The sequence below is a fragment of the Plectropomus leopardus genome, chromosome 11 (assembly GCF_026936395.1).
Source record: "Plectropomus leopardus strain MGB_pleo_1.0 chromosome 11, ASM2693639v1, whole genome shotgun sequence".
Taxonomy (NCBI): domain Eukaryota; kingdom Metazoa; phylum Chordata; class Actinopteri; order Perciformes; family Serranidae; genus Plectropomus; species Plectropomus leopardus.
Genome location: NC_142186.1, coordinates 14,088,048 through 14,114,849, shown reverse-complemented (window position 1 = coordinate 14,114,849; position 26,802 = coordinate 14,088,048). Strand labels below are relative to the sequence as shown.

Here is a 26,802-nt window from a genome sequence, read left to right as displayed (position 1 = left end):
AATAAATTTTGTCGGCACCACTTTTGCAAGAAAATGATGAATTTAGTGGAGCATTTTTCAATTGAAATATTGATATTTTTTCTTTAGGGATACAACTACTTTTCCACAACAGAAGTACAGTAATGACAGGTAGCAAATTTTATTTTATTCAAAGTGCAAAAATAATTTTCTTGGCTCACTACTTTTGTCTTAAAGGGACAATTCACCCGTAATCAAAAATGGTGCTATATCAAGATTTTCTGCTGCGTGTTGCCCAATTTTGAAGTTATTGGTCACATTATCTATGGAATATATAATGTGACCATTATATGTGCCATGTAGTTTTATTATATTGAGAGATGGCAGAAATCTCGATGACTGATATCTCCAACACTCTGCAACTTATACCATAACAATCCAGACTGATAAAAAGCACTACAGGTGAGAGGAAAAATATGTAATTGTAATTTTGGGGTAAACTGTTGATTTAAATTACCCAAAATGAAAGTACATAATTCCAATAATCAAGCTGTAGTGAAGCTTAATGAAATGTAAAGAAGTACTTACCAAGGAAGCACCTTCTTGTAGCAGTCATGGCTGAAGTGAAAACAAATATTTACTATTCACCCATTTTACATAATGTTCTCTTTGACAGACACTGACTATAGTAAAGTCAATACTGACCATATCCAGTGCCACAACAACTTAGCATTATCACACTTTAAGTTTTATTTTTATTATATTTTGACAAATTTGATTACAGTCATTCTATGATAAAGTGACAGCGAGCAAAGTCTGTTTTAAAGCTTTTTTTTGTGTGTTGTTTACATGTGCCTCAATGTAATTCTGTCTCATGTTTTATGGTAGAAGATAGATATGAATGAACAAATATGCATGACATAATGACTATGTGATAAAGGATTATGATTTGGATTGAAATTACATTTAAATAAATAGCACATGCTTTCCATACACATTTTGTACTCAACTTAAAAAAAAAAGTCCATAGATATAACTTCCTTTGGGAAATAGATAAAAATATCATACATACAAAAAAACATTTAAAAACAACTAGTTAGACCATACCTGTTAAAAATGAACATGTATTTTGAAAATATTTAATGTATGATTATAATTATATCTCAATTCACTGGCATCACTCACTACATTTCTGTTAGACAGTGTATACTGAAATTATAAAGCAGGCCAAGAGGTAATAGTATATGTGAATGAAAAATAAGAATACATCACTTTAGCTTTTGTCTGTTTCAGATATGATATTCATGAATGTTTTGAATAAATAGCTGTGGAATACATACCCGAAATGTTGATACTGTTTTTGAACCTGGCATTATGTAGCAGATATTCAAAGCTTCCATTATTTGCTCAACATTTGGGGTAGTTTTCCTTTCAGTGCAGTGCATCTTGTTCTTTGTTTTGCTTGCTGAGAATTACCTCTACCACCTTCATGATTTTTTTGTTAAGTATTGCTCACTATTTTCAGCACTGCTCATCTATAAACATTCTCTCTCTTCCCTAATCCGTCTCTTTCCCCATCTTCTTTTTATCTTGACTGTCTTTTTCACCATCCACCCCTTTCTCTTCATTTGCTGCAACATCTTTGGCTGAATTCTGGTCCACGTCTGGCTCAGCTCCACTTTCCACCTCATCATCTCCTCTGCTGACCTCTCCATTCACCTTTCTCTCCCCTACTCCTGACTCTTTGGTAGCTCCCTCTTTGGTTTTGCTCACATCCTCTTCCTGGTTACTGCCGCTGCTGCTACTTCTGCTGTTCTCTTTTGTCTCGTTATCTGACTTCCCTGGGTCATCACTGTTCTCTGTCTCTCCCTGTTTCTCCCCCGTGTCTACATCATTAACTTGCTCCTCACTGCTTTTCTCCTCCTTTCCACTGCCTTTATCTTGCTTTTCTTCTTCTATGTTTTTGTCTGGCTCATCCTTTTCAGCCTCTGAAGATGGATGGCTTCCATCCTCTTTGTCTTTACCGTCCTGGGTCTTATCACTGTTGCTACTGCTGGACCCCTGCTCCTCACTCTTAACCTCCTCTTTACTCTCCACAATCTCCTCCTTTACTTCTTCTTTTACCTCCTCCTCTTTCTCTTCAGATCCTGCTGTTGCTGCTTCTTCTTTTTCATCATTCTGCTTGTCATTTTCCTTTTTCTCTTCCCCTCCCTCTTTTTCTCCACTTGTCTCTGGGTCTCTTTCCTTCGTGTCTTCCTCTGCTGTGTTTTCAGCAGCGGCCTCCTCCGCCTCTCCTGCTCTTTCACCATTCTCCTCTGCAGCTTTTGAATCATCATCTGCAGGTTTCTGTAATGCAATAATAACACAGAAACAATTTATAGCTCTAAATATTTTAACAGGCACACAGTGTAATTGGATTGTTTACAATAACTCTCGCTGTGACCTACACTCTCCTGAAAGACAGTAACAGCCTGTTGAGTCATGAGCACTTACAAATCAAGTGGAGCCAAAGCATTTTTTTTCCAAAACCCTTTTTATGGCATGTCAATCAATATGCAACAAGTAAATGGAGTAATCCATTAGTTGGCATATATGAATTAAACTAATCACATAACATATGGTTGGTATACAGTTCTGTATGTTAAAGTAGACCTTTTATGCCTTTATCCCTTTTATACCTTTTATCCTTGTATTTTAGGTTTCTACTAGAATATGTATATGTGATTTAAAGGTAGAAAAACACAATTTTCTTCATACTGTCTGTGCTGGAGCACCTGTGTTCACCCTCTGTCTGAGATACTCTATTTTATGGCCCAGACGCACCAAACCGACATCAGAGAACTAGCAGCGATGAAATACCGTTGCTGTGTCACCTCATGCGCCATGTCTCAGCCAAAAAGTTCCGCAGGAGCATACAAAAACCGACCTGATCATTGTGACTCTTACAATAAGCACTTATAGTTTACACGCCTCATTTTAACTAATTTCCTGGCTGCTACATTTGTGTTTACGTATCACTTCTAACATGATCTCCTTACAGCCAATACTACGTCAGCATGCTGGAACAAAAACAGACTTCATTTGTGGTCTGAGCCATGTAGACTGAGAAAAGCCTCCTCTCTAAGGCAGTGGGTATGGAAGGATTTGTAGATGTGTAAAAAGGTCATTTAGTTAAATAAATTTAACCTATTTGTTTTCGTGATTGTGACTGGCGTACAAGATTTTTTCTCAAAATCTGATTATTTTTAGCCTCTGGTGGTATAGTTTAAAATTTTCAATCTGGAAATACTGGTGATGGATTTTTTGTGTGCCAATGCAGAAGCTAGGATTGCCCTCCTTTCATTGTCAAAATGCCAATTTAATTTCTCCATTGGATTTTGGATTATTGCAGAAAATAAGAAAAAGAAGAAGTTTATGATATTTACACGTTTTGCTCAGCAAGGTAATCTTCCCAAATTAATACCACTTTTATGATTTTTGAAGCATAAATACAATCACCAGAGGTAAAAAGCTAATGTTAGGCTATAATCAAGCAACTCTATTGCATGACCAAACATCCCTGCCACAATAAAGCTGTTAGGACGCGTTCTGCGCGATGATATTTCGTAGTCTCATTTAGCCACTTGTTAGCAACCGTTGTTACAACATGACACTTTAGAGCTTAAAAATTCACAAAAGGAATATTTACTGACTCATTTTATGCCATAGAATGAAACACAAAAGTCCCACAAGCATGTGTTAACCATGGACCTTATTTAAGGCATCTAACCACATGTGAATTCATAAAACCCACTGATTTCAAATAAGGGACCCAGGAGTGCTAACGTGCCAACACATTCCCAGGTTTTAGAACTCATTCCTACACCACTCAGTTACAGCCAGGGGAGTGACTTTAACAGAGTATAGCGACTCTTTCTAACATGAAAAATCACCAGTATAAACCTCTATACCAAATTTGTCACAACTAGACAAGTTCCAACGGGAATTTGATCCAAAATTTGCAAAAGATTAAAGTATCGGCAACCAAGACTGTGTTTCCCTGACATTAGCATGTAGCTACATCCAGCAGTGTATGGCAACATAATGTAAACACTTGCGGTGACCATATACAGAAATTTGTAATGACTTAACATCAGGTTGTCTCAAAAATTGAAAAATAAATAAATAGATAAAATTATATATATATACATATATATGTTGGGAACAGAGTATTCAGAATTGTCTGCAGCTGAGGTTTTGACTCGCGGGGTTTATTTTTACACATTTTCCTCATTATCTAAAACTTTTGCCGTGTTAAAATATGAACATCTGACATCATAACATTAAACATATAGATGTATTTAACAGAAGATAGGGGAAAGCATAAAAAAGTTTAAAGCATTAAGTTTAAGTAGTTGAAACTGATGTTTTAGCTCGTTTATAGAAACATATGCATCTTCTAAACTATTAAACACACATAATTTTTCTCCTGGTACAATGCGACAGCACTAATCTCACAGAATTATATCAGGACAAAGGCCTGCTGTGTGCCCTAATGAGAGGCCACATCACACAGACTGTGCACCTACATCTCTTAACAGACGTCATTGCTTGCTCCATAACAATCTATTATGTACAGGTCTGTGTGTTTATACCTCATCAGCTGGTTGGTCTTGGGCGGTTTTGTCCTCAGTTTTTTCTTCGCCAGCCTTTGATTCCACGTCATCTAGAAAAAGATAGAAAATTCAGTTATATTAAGCAACTACACTGATTGCAAATAACTGAAGAGAAATCACAGAAAAGGAGCCTGTTTCTTTAAAATAGAGTGACAATATGACATATAGAAATCGAAGTGTTTCATCTAAATGTGTGATATATTGTGTCTTGAATGGGCTTGTTAAGGGCAATATAACATGAAGGTGAGTGATAGGTGTCATCCTGGTGTAAATACATTGACAGTCATTCTGTCTCACACAGGTTTAGACAGAGACAAGGCCAAATCGGATAAAACAGACACATTGAGGTAATAAAATGATATGAATTGCATCAGAAATATATTACTTTAATTCAACATTTTGTTTTGTAGAAGCTCAACAAGACTAAATAAAGCAGAAAATAATACAATACATTACTGTGTATGACTTTAACGTAAAACAATCCCAAATACATATGAGCGAGTTTATCCAGCTTAATTTAATGCCAGTCTTGTTATGTAAAATCCTCACACCATTATTTTGTTTTTCATTCTCTAATATAAATTTACAGTTTTAATATAAGAAATATTGCTGACTACTTTTCAAGACCCTAAACCCAGTCAGAGTGCATTACATCATTTGAGAAATCCATAAAAAACCTCTCCAATAAATAAGGGAGCTTTTATTCATCCTCTGGTAAGTGACTTGTTGAAATTATACGTCTTTTATACCACAGCTGTGTTTTCAGTCTCCCTCGAGCAAGACACAGCACAAGAGTGACACCTGGTGGTGAAGATGAGAAACACCTCAGACTATTTCAGGGAAGTAAACAACTTCCCCAGACAATGGAAATGTGGCAGAGAGAGCCACAGGAAAAAATTTTTGATGCGCTTATAAGGTGGAAAGATCTAATCAGGGAGGTCAAGGTCATGAGAAGATTTAGAATACAAATGTCACATTAAATCATCATTTTTATCACAGTTATCATCCTAATAATCTCCAAAGGAATTGAGGTAGATGTTGTTCTACACACAAACATTCAATAGAATCCTTCAGGTCCCCACATGTAGTGCTGATGATGATCCCTGGCATCGGCTTTCGATATTAGGCACTTCAAACTGACCTGAAGTAAGAAATGGGCCCCACGTTTTTGTTGTAATTTGAAGAGATTAGCAGTTTAATTGGCAGCTTTTTCAGTTTCCTACATTTATATCAACATTGTTTCAAGCTTCAGCCAATATTACTCTACTGAAGACACAATGTGTAAGACAGACTGCATTAAGTACTTCAGGAGAGACAGATTGAACATAAGAAAAAAATCTGCTTTAATAATAGTCTGCAAGGTTACAAGAACATATATTGCCCCATCCCCTCGAGGAAACACCTGTCATCATTTACTGTCTAAAGCACTGCATAGTGATACTGTGGATTTTGTTGTTCAAATGAAGACATCATACTACAACTCAACACCAGCTACAAACGCATTTCTATTGAAGCAATCAGCTCTGCAAGGCAGGTTTGTTGGAGTGCAAAATTAATATGAGCTTTTTCAGTTTCCATGTGAGCATGTGCATCAAAGGCCTCTGAGTAATTAACCCTAAACATCATAAGAGGAATACAACTATACGCTCTGATAAACAACATAATTACACACTTGTTTTGAAACACTGGATGAGACTGAAATTTCCAATCAGAAATAAGCAGCAAAAATAGTGGGGAGAAAAAAAAAGAGAACAGTGTAATTAATGTCTTTAATATTAGTTTCCCTTTCTACACATCCCAGTTAAAGAAGAAAAATGACTCGGGTAGAGATTAGAAGAGTTTATGGAGACATTTAATGCATTTCAAATGCAAAACTGATTGAAGTTTAGCTATGGTGGGAGATGAAACGTTATGGTAATAATAACGAACCTCTTTAAGAATATTTTATGGAAATTCCCCGCATTCATTAACAGCAAGGGCTGGACGATTGAGTGTAAGCAGCGAGCAGTGAATGAGCCGACTCTAAACATCTTAATGTGATTTGAAGATGAGGCGCGGGCTCATGAAAATGCTAAATCAAATTAAACACAATATTTAGAATCTCCCCTTCTTGCTCTTCATTAAATCCAGTAGATTTGGGTTCTGGTGTGGTTTGACAGTGTGTGTGTGTGTGTGTGTGTGTGTGTGTGTGTGTGTGTGTGTGTGTGTGTGTGTGTAAATGTAAATGGGGTTTTTTTTATAATTGGGCAAACACACACTCCCTTACACACTACTGGCACACAAACTCCAACAGAGCACACCCACACTTCCAAGGTAATGCTATGTCATCCATCAGTGTGAAGTAAAACAAGGATGCAGCTGTAAGTGTGTATAATTACTCATATAAATGGTTCTCCCTGCCATTCTTATGAAAGGTAAAGTTATAAATGACTGTTGTTCCACAGAAACGTAATAAAGCACAACTGAAGATGAAGTGATAGCACGCAGTAAACTACAATAACCTCCCACTCCTTGACAAGCAAACTCCATCTCTCTTTACACACACACATTCTGGCACACTGCTGCAGGATTTTAGTTTTTGGGGACTGGTTTGTAAAACTAAAAAAACAGGACTTTTGTGATCCCTGTCTCCACACGTCGGCTGCATACGGTTACATTGTGCAGCCTTGCTTTGATCTGTGTTTCCATTTGATGTGCTCATCCAATTCTAGTAGCCCTAGAACACGCTGGGGGAATCCAGTGTGCAGTTTACACCAGGTAACATGATGTAAATACTATTCCATGAAATATGTATGGATTATATTCATCAACTCAATTAATAAAACAACAATATGTATCACAGTAGAAACAACCCCCCCGTGGTTTCCTGTGCTCAGATGAACCCTAAACCTGAACTACACTGTCAACAAGAGATTTTTTTATTTTTTTAAATCCATCTCCCTGCACAGTGTAAGCAAACAGATGCATTGTTTCAGTTCTTCCACAGGGTATAAAGTATTGTTGACAATCTCTTTCTTGTTTACAAAAATTTTAGCAATGACTTTAAACTCAGCAGGGGGTTTGGGTAATGAACCGACCTGTGAATAAAGCTTTTCTTTTGTTGGACAGAATGAAAGAGCTGCATTGTATATTGTTTCCATGAAAAAAACTGTAATTCTGCAGGCAAATGTGACAATATTGATGTGCATTACATCAGTGTTTTCTTCAGTCCTCTACTGTCGAGTTGGACTGGGCAATAATGTCTAGCAGAGACTCGCAGGGTCTAATATCATGTTTAAAAGCTTTTCCACTCCTGCAGGAAGGATTTCTGAGTAAAACCCACAGTGCAATCAAATTCTTGACTCCACAGGAAATGTGTAGCAGACCAAGGACATGAATACAATTTTTTTTTCATTGCAAATGGAACCGCAAATAGGTCTGTTGAGGATGTATGTTGCTTTTAACAGCTGTGAAGTCACTGTGTTTTTAATTTTGTGCAAATCATTTTTCCAGTTTCTGTGGAAGCTGTTAGGTCTTTTTTTTCTAGGATTATAAGATGCTCTCAGTGCTCTGACACTTCTGGGAAAAAGCTATTGAACTGAATAAAGCTTTTCTTATTCTGGAGACACTGCTAGAAAACCATATTAGTGAGGCATTTCAGCTCAGAGAGAGTATGGAAAATGTCAAAGAAAAAACACCAAATAATGGAAAACATTGCCTCTTTTGTATGTTTTCCTATTATTGTACTACTTTTAAGAAAATCATCAGGAAAGTATCTGCACTGAGCATTTACTTTGCAAACGTGCACTGACCATCCAACGTTCAGGTTAATCAAAATAAGTTGTTTTGCCAGTTTATTACTTAAAAGGGGGGGGGGGGGTTTACAATGTCAATGTTTTTTTTTTTAAATCAGAAGAAGGCAATGAGCAATGAAAGAAGAAATGACCAAAAAATTGCAGAGAAATAAGTGAAAAGTACAAGTAAATTAATTTTAAAAACAAAAGAAAAAATGAAGTTAAAAACAAAACAAGTAAATTACCTGTAAAAGTGCTTAGAAAATTATTATAATTACACATACACATTAATTATAGATACTCAAAGTGACCCCCCCCCACCCCCCCCACCCCCCCAAACACACACACAAAATGACAACAACCCTGGCTGGAGAGGAGCAGAATCTTTAGTCTTTCAAAGCCACTCCTGAAAAATCAATATCTAAATGGCAAAGGTTGTAATTCTTATTCCACCGTATTTCAATAATCAGTGTATTAATGCTTATAAAGCAAAGCATGGAAAATCATTGACATGGCCTTCACAAGCCAACTCCACTTTCAGCAGATTAGGCATGCTGTGTTAAATGAACACTTGACGTACTACTTAATGTACCTAAATCACTTCACACAACACTGCCTGTATATCACCATACAGTACAGTATATTGCTTATTTACACCCAGCTGATTTAACCCACTCAGCACATGGCTGAGTTATGGCGGGGTGTAAAACAACATGGGTAGTAACTCTGAATGGTAATTATGAAATGTTGCCACTCAGCAAGTGTGCTCCAGTCACTGGCAGGGTCCTGTTAAAACATTTAATGACTGTATGGCCGGCCACCATCAGAAAGGCCCAGTTGGTATTGGGTTTATGGTAATGTAACACACAGAAAAACTATCAAGCTGCTTTCTAAAATCTGATGACTGCACATTTTGCTTGTTCATCTGTTTCTATTATGCATACACACTATATATTTTAATGTAAGTCATAGGTTTATGAGACAAAGTGGCACACAGTGAAGGTATCAAGAGAATCATTGGGGTTACGGTGATGCATGTTTTGCAATCAACAATCTGGCGAATCACAATTGAGCACATCCAACTTATATTTGCAATGCTAATGCTGCGTAGACTCTACATTTTTGACTCAGGGGTCACCATAATAACTCTATCTAAGGGGCACGCCATCAATTTTACACAAGTTAAATTTGATTGTCATTACGAGGACCACTTGCAGTTGTAAATGGCCTTCTGTGGCTTTGGAAGAAGCCTTTTCCAATCACAAATGCCACTGAGTTGTATTCTGTCCTTGCACAATGACAGTGACATATATATCTGTTTTATATAGTATGCACTTCTGTTAACTTCCTGTCAGTACTAGAGCCTCTGATCTTATTGAGCGCAGTGCTTTTTCATCGGTTAGCAAGTTACTTTACTTTTCACTGCTAGCTTCAACATATTGGCTACAGTATTTACTGTTGGGTTTTGTATATAGTATATAATTTGGATAGTCACCTCAGTGTCTTAGATCAGTGGTGCCCAACCGCTAAGTGACATATTTTATGAATATTTCATATTATATTCAATGCATAAAAATAACAGTACCAGGTTATCTTTAGCAGTGTTAGCTAGTCAGTCTAGCGCTCATTTAAGGAGCCAGCTGTACAACAGTGTGTACAAAGCTGATGGTAAAAAGTGAAGTAACCAACTTAAGGATGAAAGAGTACTGTGATCACTTAGTTTGGAGGTAAAAGTTATATCAGTGTAGAGTTGAAAAACAGATATACATGTCACTCACAGACTGTACTAAAAAGATGGATGACATGACAGCTCCCCAAAAGTGAAGCCAAAACATCTCAATCACCCCCTGGTGGCTGGCTGCAGTACAGGTCATAGCATAGCTAAACTTTAGGGACCTGGCTAAAATAAAAACACAGAGTACACATTGAATAATTTTCTTCCAATTTTAGGTTGTATCACCTTGATGTATGATCAAGATTATTCATCTGATAAGTCTGATTATAAGTATTTATTTTACCGTATAAAAGGTGGGTTTGATGTTATGATTGACAGCTGTGTATGCAAATCAGTGTGCTAGCCGTTAATAGCACTGCTAATGGTCGGTCGGAGACAGGAACTCAACACCATGGAGTTTGCTACTGTGAATGTGGCTCCAAATAATGTCAACAGCACAAGATGGCAGTGGCCATTTTCCAGATATTTTGGCTTCATTTTTGTACAATGGGTGTAAGTAGAGACACGTGGTCCCTCTTCAAATACAGCCTATGGTCAGACTACATTGTGCAAGTACACAAGTATGAGAACCATCCTTTCTTTAAAAAACATGTTTCTTTGGAGTCCCCAAACTTTATGGATGTGCACCGCTAAATTGAGAGATTGTCCCTTTAAAGCTTTTAATCAATGAGCCTGGTGGAAACTGTGGTGGTTAGGACTAAATTATAAAACACATATTTTTTTCTAAATATCTTGAATGAGCTGAAAACAGATGTACAGTTTTTATATTGTGTGTGGGCAGGACATTTGCAGTTATACTGTGAAGTATTTCTAGTGCATAATATACTTTAAGGTTTGTTTCAAAATGCATCTGAATAATATGAACACTGTGCGTCATTAGTTGTAGAGTGAACTTTTTCAGTAGTGTAGAAAAAGCCTCTCATCTACGGCAGTGTGCAGCCGTGTGCTTAGATGGCTTTGACATTAAATCAGAGGAAAAGCTCTGCTTAACGATGTTGCAGCCAGACAGATAGAGTAATATTTATAAAGGTCATGGCTTCAGTTAAATATTTTAATAATTCATGGAGTTTGTTCTCTCTCACTTTTCCCACAGTTGCCTGAAACCTTACCATCCAGTGTCTTCATCATATGAAAGGTTTATTCCAAATGGCTTCTGTCTAATCAGTGTAATATGAGGGAATATTAAAATTAGATTTTTCTTTCTTAACACAAAAAATATGATTGCATGCTTTCAAGTTGTTATAATAAATGCAAATGGACCAAAGTCTTACCAACTAATAATTTGGGTAACATCCAGTAATCAGAATCAGAATAACTGATTATGGGGTGTAATTCACAAATAAAATAGGTCTTGACAAAAATGGTGACTAACAAAAAAAAACTATGTCTTAGGTTTATTTACACAAGCTGAACCCTCTGTGAACTATAGTTAGTTAATTTAACCATTTATCATCTAAAATATACATTGTGTTGCAGTCATTTACATTTTTGCTATGTGCTTTCATGTTTTCTTTGCACCCTAAACAGCATTATTTGGACTAAAACTGACTGAAATGACTGACTGAAATGTACAGCATTTCAAAGTGCATGTGTGACCGCATTATAAACTGACAGTCATGAACACAAATCACTTTGCTCTGGCAACACAGCAACTTCCTAAGCTCAGCATCAACACATGATGTAAACTTCAGATCTCCACAAATGTCAGATATTTCCTTGTGCCATTTAGGTTGAATGTCAGGCTGATACAAACCCTGCAAATGCTGATGTTCCTATCACAGCTACTCCAGATGTGCGCATACGCTCAAAACCTAAAAAAAAATAATAAAAATGGTAAAACGCGCAAAGCAGGCTAGATTAAAAGTGACAGAAATTAAGAAATTTTGTGTCACTGAAAGTGTCACATGCTACCCTAACCCTATACTTTACATGTCACAGCCGGCACTGTTGTATGTCACAGCTGAAACACTTGTTAACAGATTAATGTAGCAGATTAGTACAGCTACCCTGCACTTTAATCCAGTAATCCTGCATCAAAGGGTCATGAAGAACCTTTTTACTGCTCTAGTGAAAAAGGAGAGATGAAAGGAGAGGAAGAATGAAGGAGGGGATTGGGAAGGAAGGCCGTGTTGTCTGAAATGTGACTTGCGAGTGTGTGCACATAAAAATACTCACGCACATAACACACACATAAATACTTTCAACGCAGTGCTCACAAACCACAATTTATAATAACTTCGAAAAAAAAACTTTCTTTAAATGTTGCCATCTCTCATCCTTTGCTGCTGAGCCTCTTTTTTTTGACACAGGCACACGTTTTCAGACAAGCAGCCTCTTTGTGTACATGTCTCCTGCCTCCCGACACTGTTTTGAACCTTATTTCACTCTGACAGGCGTTATAGCTACATATGCTAACAGCGCTAATTCCCCAAGGCAGAATCACATTTTATGACACCAGAGGCAGAAGGTTGATCTGGCTTGGATGGCTTGTGCATGTGCAAAAGCATGTGAAAACACACAAACATGACCACATGGGGCAATTTTCATTCCTTTTAAATTATCAAAAAATACCAAGACTGTTTCCATTGTGCGTTTTGAGAAATTTATTTTCCTGAAAAATACCTAAACTTAACACTTCCTTGACTTCAAAATAAAGTCCCTTCAAGTAAAATAATAAGAATGGATATAATGTGGATCCATTGTATGGCAAGTAAATTGGTGCCCGCTTCATTAAAAGATGCAGCCTTGTAGATGAAAAGAGATGACAAGGTACATCAAACATAAGATCTCGTATAAAGTGATGTTCTTGTGGTTTCAGCGCAGGCCTGGGCAGAGTTAAATGAGTTATTTGGAGCTTGTCAACAATGTCTTTCTGACGTCATATTGGAGTAGTGTCAGCAGGGCAGTATGGAGGTACATTCACACACTTTGCAATCACTGTAGAATGCTCTCAACATTGTGATATATGTCTATTGTATTGTTTGCATTGTGCCTCAGGAATCATTGTTCAGTTCAATTATAATAACCGCATGTTTGTCTGTGCCAAAAGTTGAGCTGAGCAATTATGTGTCTTAAAGCAACACCTGTATGTCATATATCAATGCTGTAGAGTTTTTGGCTGAATTCTTGCTGTTATCTAAAGAGAGTTTATTTTGGCAGATACCAATCATGTCCAGAATGACCTGGCAAGGACACATACACACATCATTTTGCAAATCAAATCTTTTCACTAATGCATGCACAGATGCATCTAAAATGCATGTAAGGAACCAAATAATCAGCAGACCCCCTTCTCCTTCCCCTTCTGTTGTGCTCTCTCTCTCTCTCTCTCTCGTTGCCTTCCCTCTCTCCCTCTCCTCTTGTCCATACCTTTCTGTCTGTCCATCCTTCTTGAAGTACATGGCTCTTTTGTTGATTTTTAGAATAGCAATTTGGCCTCAGCAAGGGGCAGAGGCAAGTAAAATTCTGCTTTGATGACTCTAAATGGAGAGATTAGCCAAATGAAAGGCAATTATCCAAAACCCCACCCATCCCTCTACCCTTAAATATCTCTGTGCTTCTCTTTGCCTCCACTCAATGATCATGCTTCACCATTCTAGGCTATTCATCATGCTCACTATTTAAGTCTACCTCTTTTTTCTTACAATGTCCTCCTCCCTCCATCAATTCATCCTTTCATTCCCTCTTTTTTGTCATCCCTTCTCTTTGCATCCACCTTTTATTCCTTCTTTTCAACTCCCACTGCTTTTCTTTTCCTTCCTCTTCTTCTCTCCTCTCTTCTCAAGGGAGCCATTAACTGAACTGGTCACAAAGGCCCTTTAAGAAAGAGAACACTGATAAACATCCTATTACTATTTCGAGGTTAGCAACAACAGCTGATTGGTTACATACAGCCTGAACATGGATGTGTTTTGATCACTGGCCAAATTGGACCTATAATTTACTCTATTTAAAAGAGCTTCCATAACTGTTAGGTGAAGCATACGACAGGCAATGCATCTTGTTGGTTAAGTCTTTTAAGCCGAATGTCTTTGTTATAGTAAGTTCAAATTCATTCCATGACCTTTGCTGCATGAGTTGTCGCACCGCCTCCCCCCTCGTCTCTGCTGTCACTCACTGCTGTGTTCACTCTAATGAAGCAGAAAAGTCAGAAGCTTTACAATACACCAGACAGAAAGTGCTGGAGTTAAAACTCAGTCTGGCTCCCAGCAGCTGATAGACAGTGAATAATGGGGACTGGCGTACCAGCACATGCACATGGACACACACACAAAATCTAACCTCCCTGTCACAACAGAGTCGCCGCAGAACAGAGGGAGAATCTCAAGTTACGGGGTCACTCTGTCTCATTTGTCTCTCTTTCTTTAATCTATCATTTGTTTCAAAGCCTTTAAGTCTGTACATCTCTCTACCTCTCCCTCCCTCTCTCACAAATACATTGATAATGACATGACATCTTCATAATTATCTTTTTGTTTTCACTCCAACGTTCCAGCACACCAGAGATCTGAAGTGTGGTTTTCATGCTGTGTTCTTTCCACAGCCTCTGCCAGTCAGATAACTTTTTGGCTGTGCTCCTTTTGGCACTGGCATGAAGTGTGTTTACCTCAGCCAGGGCAGGGTTTCCCAAAGGGAAGATAACACCAAAAAAACACCTTTGTGCTGATGTGAATCACTAAACAAAAGGAGATATGAACACTGTGTCCCTATTGAGAGGAGAGACTGGGCAAACAGGACCACAACACTTAACTTAGCAGCTAATGGGTACAGAAGTTTTTTTTGTTTTTTGGTTGCAATAGACAGCAATGAATTCAGCTCTTGTTTACTTTTGAGAGGCCAAATGCACAAATAATATGTTAGCATTGATTTGCTTTGGGAGAGAAGATGTATTAAAAGAGTAAAGATACATTTGGGAAACCTGCTGTATAAAAAGTGTGTTCAGCACCATGGACAGAGACAGTCTAACTGCCATGCAGAGACTGCATTACACACACCTCACTACTCAGCCAGACAAATAAAGAAATATTGCTTCTTGTAAACATGACAGCACTTGAAAAAGACTTCATAGGTCAAACTGTGAAGGGTGCATGAGAATGTGACATGCTCTCCAAGCCACTCAAACGATCTTTTCTAATGCCTGATCTTGTTTTCTGAGCTGTCTGTCTGTTAATTTAATCTTTGGTCAATGTCACCCAAGGGGACCAATAATGCAACATGCTTTTTCTCTGCCTATAATAATACGACATGCCATGCAATCTGATGCGCAGAGGATTTTGAGGGTGACATTACAGGTCTCAAACACACACACACAGACAAAAGACACGAGCACGTATTCCTCATCCCTTTCTTTTGATGCAAAATGCCAGCTCCCCTGAACCACAGACACAATTCTCCACGCTCCTTTGGGCTTCTGCTGTCAACTCTCCTGCCAGAGGAGCAAACAGGCAACATCTATCATGACGAGATGACGTAATGTGGTTCATACCGCAGTGGGAGTTATAATAAGGTCAGCGGCAGTCTGCAGAAAATCAAAATCCCTTTTACTGTAAAAGTTTGTTGTAGTTTTTTTAATTGAAAAAAAAATGCTCTCAATTCCCCCTCACTGTCTTATATACAATATCATTCACGGAAAACATCTGTTAGGGTTCCAGAGCAACAAACCACCATAATGTTCAGAGGAATGCCAGCTGCCAGGTAGCACAAAAGTAAAAACTAACCTGAGTTTCTGCAGGGCATTATAACACACTGATCATAAGCCCAGGAGATGACGTAATGTGTTTCTTGTAGTAGTAGTTAGTGTCATCATGCTAGACCTACTTTCAATATTTCTTGCTACATTTTTTTGCAGAGCAACAGTGCCACTGTGTGGGCATTTAAGAATGCAGCAGGTTACATAAGATCTCAAAGGTCATGCATTACATCATATATCTATATAGCTCATAAATCTAATTGTATATAAGCTCTGTTTGTGCACATGGAATGGTATTTCTAAGCAAGACGTTAATTCAGAAATTAAAGGGCCAGTGTGTGCCATTGTTTTGAGAGGCGTCCTTAAGCCAGGCAATCCTCTTGATTGCATGAACACATGCAACCACACATGTAAGCATACACTATTGCACACGCGCACACACGCAGTTTAACTGGAGTATGTATGTAGACAAATATTAACAAAACAGTGATGATGAATCTTTAGGATAATGAGAATACAATAGTTTTTTTTTAATCCTTTTTACTTTGTCAAGCAATTTTTTGTTTTTAACATCACAACTATTATATCCTCATGTGGAGTGAGTGGCCTAATAATTATTACTGATATATTATTGATATATATTGATATAGATCTAAATCAAATAAATAACAAAAGAATATGGAAATAGGCAAATTAGCTAACAAATTGTTGTAGAAATATAACATTCTTTGTGTGTCTTTTTGTTTTTGCATTACCATAGTCAGAGATGCCCAGGGTCATGCTTTGTCCACTCCTCTTCTTCCTGAGGGACATGAGTCTGGCCTGAGAGATCTCTCTGACGATGGAGGACAGGTGATCCTTGTTACTGCTGTTACTGTGGCCTGGAGGAGAGCCCTTGGAGTCTCCACTATCACTGCATCGGACCATAGATTTGCTCTGCAAGAAATACATATCTAATTCAGTTGGTGAGAGACTTGGAGAAAAAGTAACGGCAAGTGTAAAATAAAAAGACCAACAACCAGTAAACGTAGATAAAAAAAATGTACACAGTGCTTCTTTGTATCATCAGTTCATGAACTGGAATTTTGACATAAATGCTCAGGCTGACTTTGACAGTTGAGACTACATATTATAAGAGCTGTTGAAATGAGAACTATGTTAACTAAGCATTCAAAACACAAGGTCAAACACTGCAGATTTTAAACATTTGAAGACTAACTAGCTCTCTCTCTAAAAGCAATAAAGTGATAGAGAAAAACAAATAGTTTCCTTTATTTTCTGTATGTGCAAAAATGCAAGGTGGTTAATGTGAGCAGTGAACAGTGTGTAAGCAACAAAATGCAGAGAAATCAATGGAATTATCTAAATAATCTATGCGAAAGCCATGTGCGATTCTCACATTTCCATTTTGCTTGGAGAATCTGTAGATAGGTGGCAGAGAGTACGCTTTCATTCTGTCAATAAAAAAAGACAAAATTAATTTTATTAGCATACATTATGTGAAGTGCTTTCCTTACAAGTAAGTTACAACACATATTTATCAACAAAGGCAACTAAAATTAACCATGTGGTTATATAAACCACAGTGCAGGTAAAGTGCAGGTATTTGAAAATTAAAAGTTGGAGGATTAAACACTGTACTGTTTGATATTTGTTTAATACATAATGTTCCAACATTATCCCAAACATAATATTGCAAACTTCAAGACCACGTACTTTCAATGCCAGATTCTTAACTTTGTATATAAACATGGTATGGTAAATATAAATTTTCTGTTTGATTTTGTTCATTTCTATGGTGTAAAAAAATATTCAAACACTGCAGTAAGAAAGGCAACTCTTTAATTCACATGCAGCAAATTATCTTTCCTTAAAATAGTATCAGAGCTAAGGTTATTTGGTTTCAGGAGAGGCAGATATTGGCCTCGGAGGTGTAATTAGTTGCTACACTGGAACACAGACAAACAAAAACTGAACGGTCTCCAAGAACCATCACTGGTAGCCATAGTACTCTATATTTAAATTTCCCCAACTCATTACAAAGGACCCAGGAAGACAGCTTGGTCAGTATGAAGTAACCAATAAAAAACAGTTTTCAAGGATATTCAAAAATATGATAAAGAAGTTTTTCTTTTTAGGCAATTAATGACATAAAATAAGAAAACTGCATATGTGTGACTGACAACACATTACTCTAGGATTATTTTCTCACCCATTAACCCTCCGTGTACCTCTGGGTTTAGTGAAGAGAAGATCACTGTAGGGCAGCTTCTTAAATTTTTCTCTTCCTACAGCCACATACAGCTGACCGCTCTCAAGCTGATTCCCATCAGTCATCTGTTGGCCTTCATAGGTGTAGAGACTGGAAAACAGACACAAAGTCAATAGCCCCACTATTTCCATCATGTGTTTGTACCAGTTTGTCAAAATAAGAAATACTTGAGTTTGTGAATATCTTCACGTTTTTGTGTGTCAACCTACTGTGTCCATATACCACAAGAGCAAAAATTTAAAAAATAAAAATAAAAAAAAGAGACCATGTTAACATTAGTAACATGAAGCAGTTTGTGGAAAATCTGTTTCTTTTTTTTTTTTTCAAATTTATAAAGAAAAGTGCTACAAAAAGTCTTTAACTTCTGTTATATATTATTCTTGACTTATCCAGTTATCATTATTTTTAACTGACTCACAAACAGAAAAATAAAATAAACACAATTCTAGCAATTCATTTGCATATAAATGAGTCCTCCTATTTCTAACCCCAAAAATTGAAACCAGCTTCTCACCAGTGCAACCCTTAAACAATATTAGTCTCAAACATAATTCATCTCTTGCATCTTTCTCTGTACCATCACCTCACACAGACAACATGTAATGTTATAGTTACTGTAGTAGGCCTAACTGTAGGACAACGCAGACAAAACAAAAAAAAACGAAGAGCACAATAACCATCAGCCCATTCTAGATATAATCAAATAAGTAAATATTAAAATAATAATTCAAAAAGCAATAATAATAATCATCATCTACTTCTTTATTCTGACAGTAAGTACTTTGAAGTTTAAGCATTTTACTGAGCCATACCTTCGGGCACCACCCAGGACTCTCAAACCCATCTTCTCTGTGATCATCTCTAGTATTCTGTCAAACTGGCCAAGCATCCTCTGGTGAATCAACAGCCTCATGGCAGGGTTCAAGACGTCACCATTTGCTACCACACTACACACAGCAAGAACACACGTGTTTAAAGAAAACACTGTCACAGATATGTCACATGTATTCCTCTGAAGTCAATGGTATCTATTTAAGTTCAAGTGTATCCTCTGAGTTCAGAAATCAGCAGTCTGTAGCATTATCTGGCACTTGGGTACACAGTCAAAATAAGAGTTTAAAGTTACATACACATTTTTCATTATACTGGAGTGAAGGGGTTAATAAATGTATATTTATAAGGGAATCTGAAATCTCTGAGGGCAAAATCAAAGCATTGTAAAATGGTTGTGAATCAAACTTACAATATCGCACATGGCTCCTTGATAGGTTTCAGGAATCGAGCTGACACAATAATTCGATTTGGTGGCAGTGGTTTGGCCTGAAAAAGTGGGATAAAAAAAGTAAAGCACGTTAATGCTACAGCTATACAGCTGACAGTAACTAACAGACTGTTAGTTACTGTTTGAAAACAGGCTTGCCAGTAAAAGTGAAAGTAAAGCCAGTTCTGGTTCATCATTTTGCCGCTCTCTCTCTCTCTCTATATATATATATATATATATATATATATATATATATATATAATTTATTTATTTATTTCTCATCTGCTCGCTGGAAAAGTACCGTAACTGGACTAGCAAGTGCTGCAGACACAGTAAAGCACATGCTTTTATAAAATGGAAATTTTATTATTTCTTCCTTCAAAAGTCATGGAAAAGTTTTGGAGTTTTGTCCATGAAAATGTGTGGGAACTGTGTGTGGGAACTCTATATAAGACATTTTTTTCTCCGTCTTGCTGACAGGGAACCAAAGAGTGCTTTGAAAGCTTGTTATCAGATCAGATTTAGGACAGCTCTGGTTTTACAAGCAGAGACTCAGAGCAACAGACCTGTGCAAAATTCAGGAACTTAGGGACCAGCCTAAACACTGGGGTCACCGATGATATTCTACTTAATAAGGACATGATTTAAGCTCTTAAATATAGCTTCCCATGTCACGGCGGTCAACAGATACTGTGTTGCCAAACTGCTTTGAGACTCAGAGCCACCACAAGTGGTAACAAGTTGATGTAGCATAATGTGTTAATTGTGGACAATTATGTTTATTTGTTTAAAAATCCATCCACTTTTCAAGTTGTTTTGGTACTTTTTTCTTCTTTTAACATGAGACATTGCAGTGCATAGTAGAAAAAAAAACAAGATTGCATGACATGAAAAGCTTTGACCCTGATGGCAAAGATAAAGGGCTATTGTACACCCTAAAAGAATCTGTCTCTCATCTCTGTGACAGCAAAAGAATGAGCCCTCTGTAATCCTTTGAGGTTTTGAGGTTGCAAAGAGCAAGCACTGCAGGCCCCGCCCCATAACACCTAACCCACTGTGACTCTAAGACTATGATCTGGATCCTCAGAGAGAGAAATAAGGTGGTATATTGAAAGTCTTGTGGGGGCCTGTGAGTGCACCCTAGCAACAGAGATGTGAAGTAGAATTCAAAAACTTAAGCAAGGCGTGGGACATATTCAGGAGGTATACGAATAAGAGGGCATAAAGCCATGAAGGACACATACACTGACTGCATAAAATACTATAGTGAGGCTCTTATAACACAGAAGACCATTTATTATTAATAAAGTTTATTTAAGTTACATAATTGCTGAAGTATCAGTGCTGCTCATTCAAAAAAGCAGTAGCACTTTTAATCTAATCCTATATGCATTACAAATGATACAGACTAGAACAAACCACAAAGTTAACTAAGCTGAAAACAAACTGAAACAAGCGAGGTGAGGCATGGCTCACTCTCTGTGGAACTATTAGACTATTAGACAATAACTATTTTTTTTCCTTTTAATAATTATTTTTATAAGCACATGATCTTTGATTGAACCAAAGGGAAATCCCCCTTCCCTCATGCTTCAGGTACACATTACTTGGTAAAATAAAATTACTTTGAACCAAAGAAGGTACTTTTAACCTTTAACAGAAAAGTAAGACCAGGAAAATAAAACTTACTTTCAATGCAGCTCATGCATTTTGCTGCAGCTCACACCCACTTGATTCAATCCAAGTGCAGAAGGTAGATGCAGCTAAATAAAAAGGCAAAAAGCCAGGGCTAATTTATGATGTAAGGATTGTGCATAGTTTCTACATCTTCCGGGGCTAAAGTAAAAAATTGTGCAGTTCCTCAAATGTCCACTTGAGGCTGGCTCGATCTCCATGATCCCCCATGTTAAGATGCCTGACTTCAAAGCCAAAATAAACATATTTACAGCCTTGTCCAAAAAACGGTTTTGGTCACTATAACTAATTTCCCCACATAGTGCCATAATCTGAGATTCCCTGACTACAGGCATAGCTATAGCTGTTGTAATTTCCAATGTCACCTCATCCCTACTTGTCATACTTTGATCCTGGCATCACTACAATAATTCCAGGGAAGCCTTCTGAGATGTATCTTTGATGCAGAAGGGGTCTGTTTTACACAAATGAGTTGACACACATGACTGAAAAGGGGTTTGCAATTAGGTTAGGGCAACAAAACTACTTTGTTAGGGTAAAGAAACTATTGTAGTTGACTCACAAGAGTCAACTAACATGACTAATGACTGACTAACAAGTTACTAACAACTTACATGACTAATGACTGACACGACAAACCCTGAGACACATCCTGACATCCTGTGCTTAACCACCGACCTTAAGCAGACTTCTGCACTTTTTATACTGTGTCAGTTGCTCCATCAAGTTAGGATGCAGATGGGTTTACATTAGATCTGGTTTAAAGCCAAGTACATATTACAGACACTGAAGGGTGGCTCTGCTGTAATATAGTGACACCGGGGACAGTGCCCAAGCAATAAGACCAGGCTGCTATTTCAGTGTGTTTTACGATCAAGAAAGGTAATTAAAACATAACCTAAAAAAAAGTCCTGTTCAGCATCTGACTGAAACTAAAAGACCCTCTAAGACATATGTTAAGTTTTGATGATCAAATTGCTTAAAAGAAGCCCACAAACCAATGGGTGATGTCACATCATAGCAATGGCTACATTCATTGTTTTTATACTGTCTATAAAGTCAATTGGTGATGGAAATCCCTATTACCTGTAATCATTCCACTTTAACACTCCATTTGTATACCAACCAACGTTTTTGTAACCATTAAGTTTAAGCATAAATTCAAGCACGTTCCTAGTGCTCTTACAATGCTCCAAAATCATCTGGACAAGAAACAAAATCAATCACCATCCAGACGGCTAAGAGTTCTCATCATTAATCGACACAATCAGGCAGGTTAAGTGGGGTAGCGAAGGGGAAGCAGGGTCCTTCTAAACTAAATTGGCTCTTTTAATGCTTGCTACGTAATCACAGCAGGAACAACAAGCCCTCCAGGTTACTTGTGATGAATGAGCTTATAGTAGGGTGATAAGATGAAATCAAGAGAGCAGTCCCTGATTCACTTTGTATGATTAACATGTTACTATGGAGAGAGGCAGGGCACACATAGCCAGTGCTGCATTTGGCCAGAGACGAAAGGGTAAAGTTAAAGAATAAAATGGACTGCACATTTGAAGAAAAGAGTATCCTGACAAAGACCTTGTGTTTCAACGTGTCCAATAATTTCTTAGACTAGAATCAGCATGTCAAACTTTTGCACCTCCCTACTTTCTGGCATATTGTGTCCAGAATATGAACAGAGTTTATTAGGTTTGGTAACTGTTGCTAGAACCAATATCTGTGCCTTCACTAGAATTAATTTTATTATGAAACTTGCACCTCCCATTTGGAAAAACGACCTGCAGTTGACTTTCAAAATAGAAACAATACACCCTGGATCTAGGCTTTAAGCCGCTCTTGTTGTGGCTGTGACTTCATAGCTGGTGATTAAAGATGCATTGAAAGAAGGGATGATTATGATCCATAAATCAATAATGCATGGCCATTGAGACAACAACAAAGTGATTCTTCACAGAGAACAATAGAGGGGAATGCTAAACATAACACCTTGCTTAAATGATCTTTCGAAAACCTTTACACTGTGGGTGGGGGAAGGAGTGCAGAGGCAAATCCTCATGTATCTTGCATTTAGTAGCAGTTTCAAATGTTGAAGAGTTGGATTGAGTGAGGATATTGTAACAAACACTGGCCTGTGAGAGAGCTTTATTAATCTCCAAAGCAAACAATTAAAATAGAGTAAAGGAAAAGCAAATTAAACAATGTGTCTGTGATTGAGGCATTCATTCTCAGACCTTAACTGAGCTCACACAGACAAAAATGAACAAAAAGGAAACCCATTCAGCATAATCTGTGTTTCTGTGATCTGGTAAAGACTTTACTGAATACTGGATTTCCGTCATGCACATACGAGCTCACTGTGAAAATGTTCACAGTGAGGGAGTGACTGACAGACAGATTCAGTCTAGTGAAGCTGCAGATGCTTCTTACTGCTAAAACTAAAAGAATCGGGAGGTGAAGTGGAACCTGAGGATCATCTCTGTCAAGGGCATGTGAGGATGTACCACAACTCAAGACTGTCTGGCTTATTGACAAGACAATATGAATATTGTAAACAGGCTCCATCTCTGCAAATTGAGTGTACATAATGCCGGAATTCCAAGTATTAAAAGTAGGCATCATTTTTCTCTCATTACACACGTGTCTTATTGCACTTAAACATTCCACTAGGAAACAGTTCACTGTAAATAGTGATTCGTAGCCTATTTGATCTGTATGGATTCACCTTTTGAAGCTGGGGTCAAGTCTGGGGTCAAGCAAATACACACGTGAGCACACTACTATTCACTACAGCTAATGCACTATTTTCTTTAAGTCCACCTTACATATTTTACATATAATACTCAAAATAAAAATTGTATTTTGGTGAACGTGGTTTTTCCTCATAGTAGTGAGAAAAGAAAAAAGAAAAAAAAAACTTTCAAAAAGGGTCCAAAGGCAGATCTACTCTTTCTCCCCTATTGGGAAATTGTAGATTTGGTCTCCACCCTGTCCACCGCTTGCGTATGTTTCGCTATTACTCTCCCCAGCGCTGCTCATGCAGTTGACCAGTAAAAGTGTAGTGCGCATCAAGATGGCTGGCATTAACCTTAGAGGAAGCATGCTGACTGAGCTCTCTATCCTGACAAGTCCACTGCGAGCTGGGGATTTCAGGTTTCTTTGCCTGCACTGTGTTGAAGTCAGTTACCCCGTCGGTATGTGTGTCCAGTAGTAGACAGTGATTAGCTTACAATGGGCCAGCATTGGCCACGTGTACATCTGAATCTCCAATTTTACAGAACTGTACAGATTTTTTTCCCATTTCAGTAGAGGAACATGAATCCTTAACATAGATACCAATCATTATAGTCACATTTAGACATTTAAAGGGACATAAAGAGTGGTGTTGTGGAAGGTATACTCAAGTTTACTGAGTATACCCATTTCTTTTTCTGGCTGTTAACAGTACACCCACATACTAGCCTCAAAGCTATATATCAGTATCTCCGCGACCAACCAATTCCTGGTAGTACATCCATCTCAACTACCGCTACAGCACTAGACATAAACATAAGACACACAGATTTTTGAGTGGAAAGGACTATAACAAATTTTATTGTATCCAACAGGAACTTATCTTTCTTGACTGATTTGACACATGAATGAATGAATGACTTGAAAGAGGATGTGCCTATCTCAGCAGCACTTTTGCCTCACCTGCATTGGAAGAGTCTGCATCATCCTCTTCCTTCTTGAGCCAATCTGTAGGTAACTACGGACAAAATAGAAAGTGAAGTTAGTCAAAGTTAATCATACACATCACTCTGATTTTTAACAGTTCTTTTGTAACACACAAGAAATATTACAATATTCTGTTAGGGATGTGAATGTAGGGACATGTTAATTTATAGTACGATACACCAAATTTGGGTTGTCATTGCTGCTAGCTGTGCTGACATAACAACTAAAAGTAATAGCTATCTCTAATTTAGTTACATTAGTGTAGGTAGTGTGTAGGACTTCATAATACAAAAGTAAGGAAACATTTACTGTAAGTAAATGGTTTGTTGGTGAATCATTTATGTGTTTATCATCTGTGATTTTCCACACAGATCTTCTGGGTATTGAAGCAAAGAACTTGGTATGCAGGAGAGAGGGACAACAGAGTGGTGATGACTATGGAGGTGCATTTTATATTTAATCAGTTCTGCAGCAGAGAATACTGTATAGTACCCACATTTCTCCCTGGCAGTTTAAAAATAACAATGTCAAATATCATGGTGACAGTAAACAAAACTGTGTCCCCAGAACACTTTCCCACTCATCTCCTTCTCCACCTCATTCTACAAATAACTCGCTGCACAAATCTCATTATCTGCAGTATAAGTCCACTTATTTTTAGGCTAGAGCAGAGTGCTGATCTCATCTGCTTCATGCTGGGACTCAGCGCTGGTGCAAAAATGTTGAGTCACATAAACTTTAAGAGTCAACAGGTGTTGATACTCAGTGAGTTGATGTATGTGAAAAACTGGCTGGCGGACAATATCGAACCAGGTGAGTGTATGAAGAGAATTTCAACGGAGATTATTGACAATTAAATTAAACATTTACACCTGAGCAGCGTGCCATTATGCACGTAATTAGCCCACTGGTAGAGATGTGTTAAACCTCAACCACAGTTGTATCTGTGAAAAACATCGGTATTTAAGGATATGTGCACATAGTATTTAAGCTTAGTCACCGTGGGAAAAACATTTGAAAGTTATGCAAAATATTCTTACTCCAGTTTTTTGAATCTCTCCTTCCCAGCAGCGACGTACTGCTCCCCGCTGTGCAGGCTCTCCAAGCAGTCCACCTTGTGGCCTCCTTTCGGGGTGTAGATGTTTCTCACCGCTCCAAACGGGGCTTGTATCCCGCCGGTCACCTCTCTCAGCAAAGTCTCAAAGTTGGAAACCCTCTTTTGGTTGATCACAATCCGGCGCGCCTCGTAGTAAGGGTCGCCGTTTCGGTACATGTAAATGCTCTTCACGACGGGCTGTGACAGAAAGTTTGGCTTCTCCGAGCTCATGGTTGCGCGTAAAAGCAGACTGGCGCGTGGCGGAGTAGAGATCTTTGTTATAATAAACACACAACACGTTGATCCCACTTGCGAGACAAAAGCTTACAGGCCATTATAATTACATTAGAGCTGCTCCATCCTGGTTAAATGTTGAGGGATAAGTGGAGGTGAGCGCTGCACGCAGTGGAGGAGAGCAGTTCGGACTCAGGGGCATTCAGGGAAAAACACTCCTCACTGGATAAGGAGGAGGTTGCTGGATAAAAATACAAGCACGTGCATGAAAATATCACTTTGTTCCAGCGTTATAAATACCCGATATCCATAGGTTTTGCAGGACCTGAAAGCACTACAGAGAAAACGGTGCAGAGTTGTCCGTCTCGTGTGCACCGCCACGCAGCAGGCGATGGTTTAAAAAAAAAGCCAAACGGGTCTCAGTAGTTTCCTCACGATGTAGGCTGGGTATCATGGGAGCTCATCTGTTGGGATGTATCTATGGGAACACGCCACTGTTCTCTCACCGATTACCAGGAACCCCACACAGCCGCAATCAACAGGTAGTCAATCATTAAGTGATGAGAAACAAAGCCAAATTTAAAAAGTAAAGCATGTATTATATATGATGTGGGAGACATAATCAGAGATGCACGAACAGCTCTTGAAGCGGAGAGAAAATAAAACTTTTGTAAGACTTAGATGGTGTGAAACTCACCGACAGCCACGTGCGAAGCT

At 38.0% G+C, this 26,802-nt stretch overlaps 1 protein-coding gene across 1 annotated transcript; it reads right to left on the bottom strand.

Moving 5' to 3' along the window:
* Nucleotides 1–684: 684 nt before the first annotated feature.
* dcdc2 (doublecortin domain containing 2) lies at nt 685–26,802 on the bottom strand. The gene is made up of 9 exons (XM_042490391.2): nt 25,796–26,802; nt 24,732–24,786; nt 19,326–19,402; nt 18,895–19,029; nt 18,023–18,172; nt 17,210–17,264; nt 16,566–16,746; nt 4,593–4,663; nt 685–2,304 (listed from the first exon to the last, which is right to left on the bottom strand). The coding sequence occupies exons 1-9, from the start codon at nt 26,080–26,082 to the stop codon at nt 1,516–1,518; spliced, it is 1,800 nt and encodes a 599-aa protein (XP_042346325.2). The 5' UTR covers nt 26,083–26,802; the 3' UTR covers nt 685–1,515.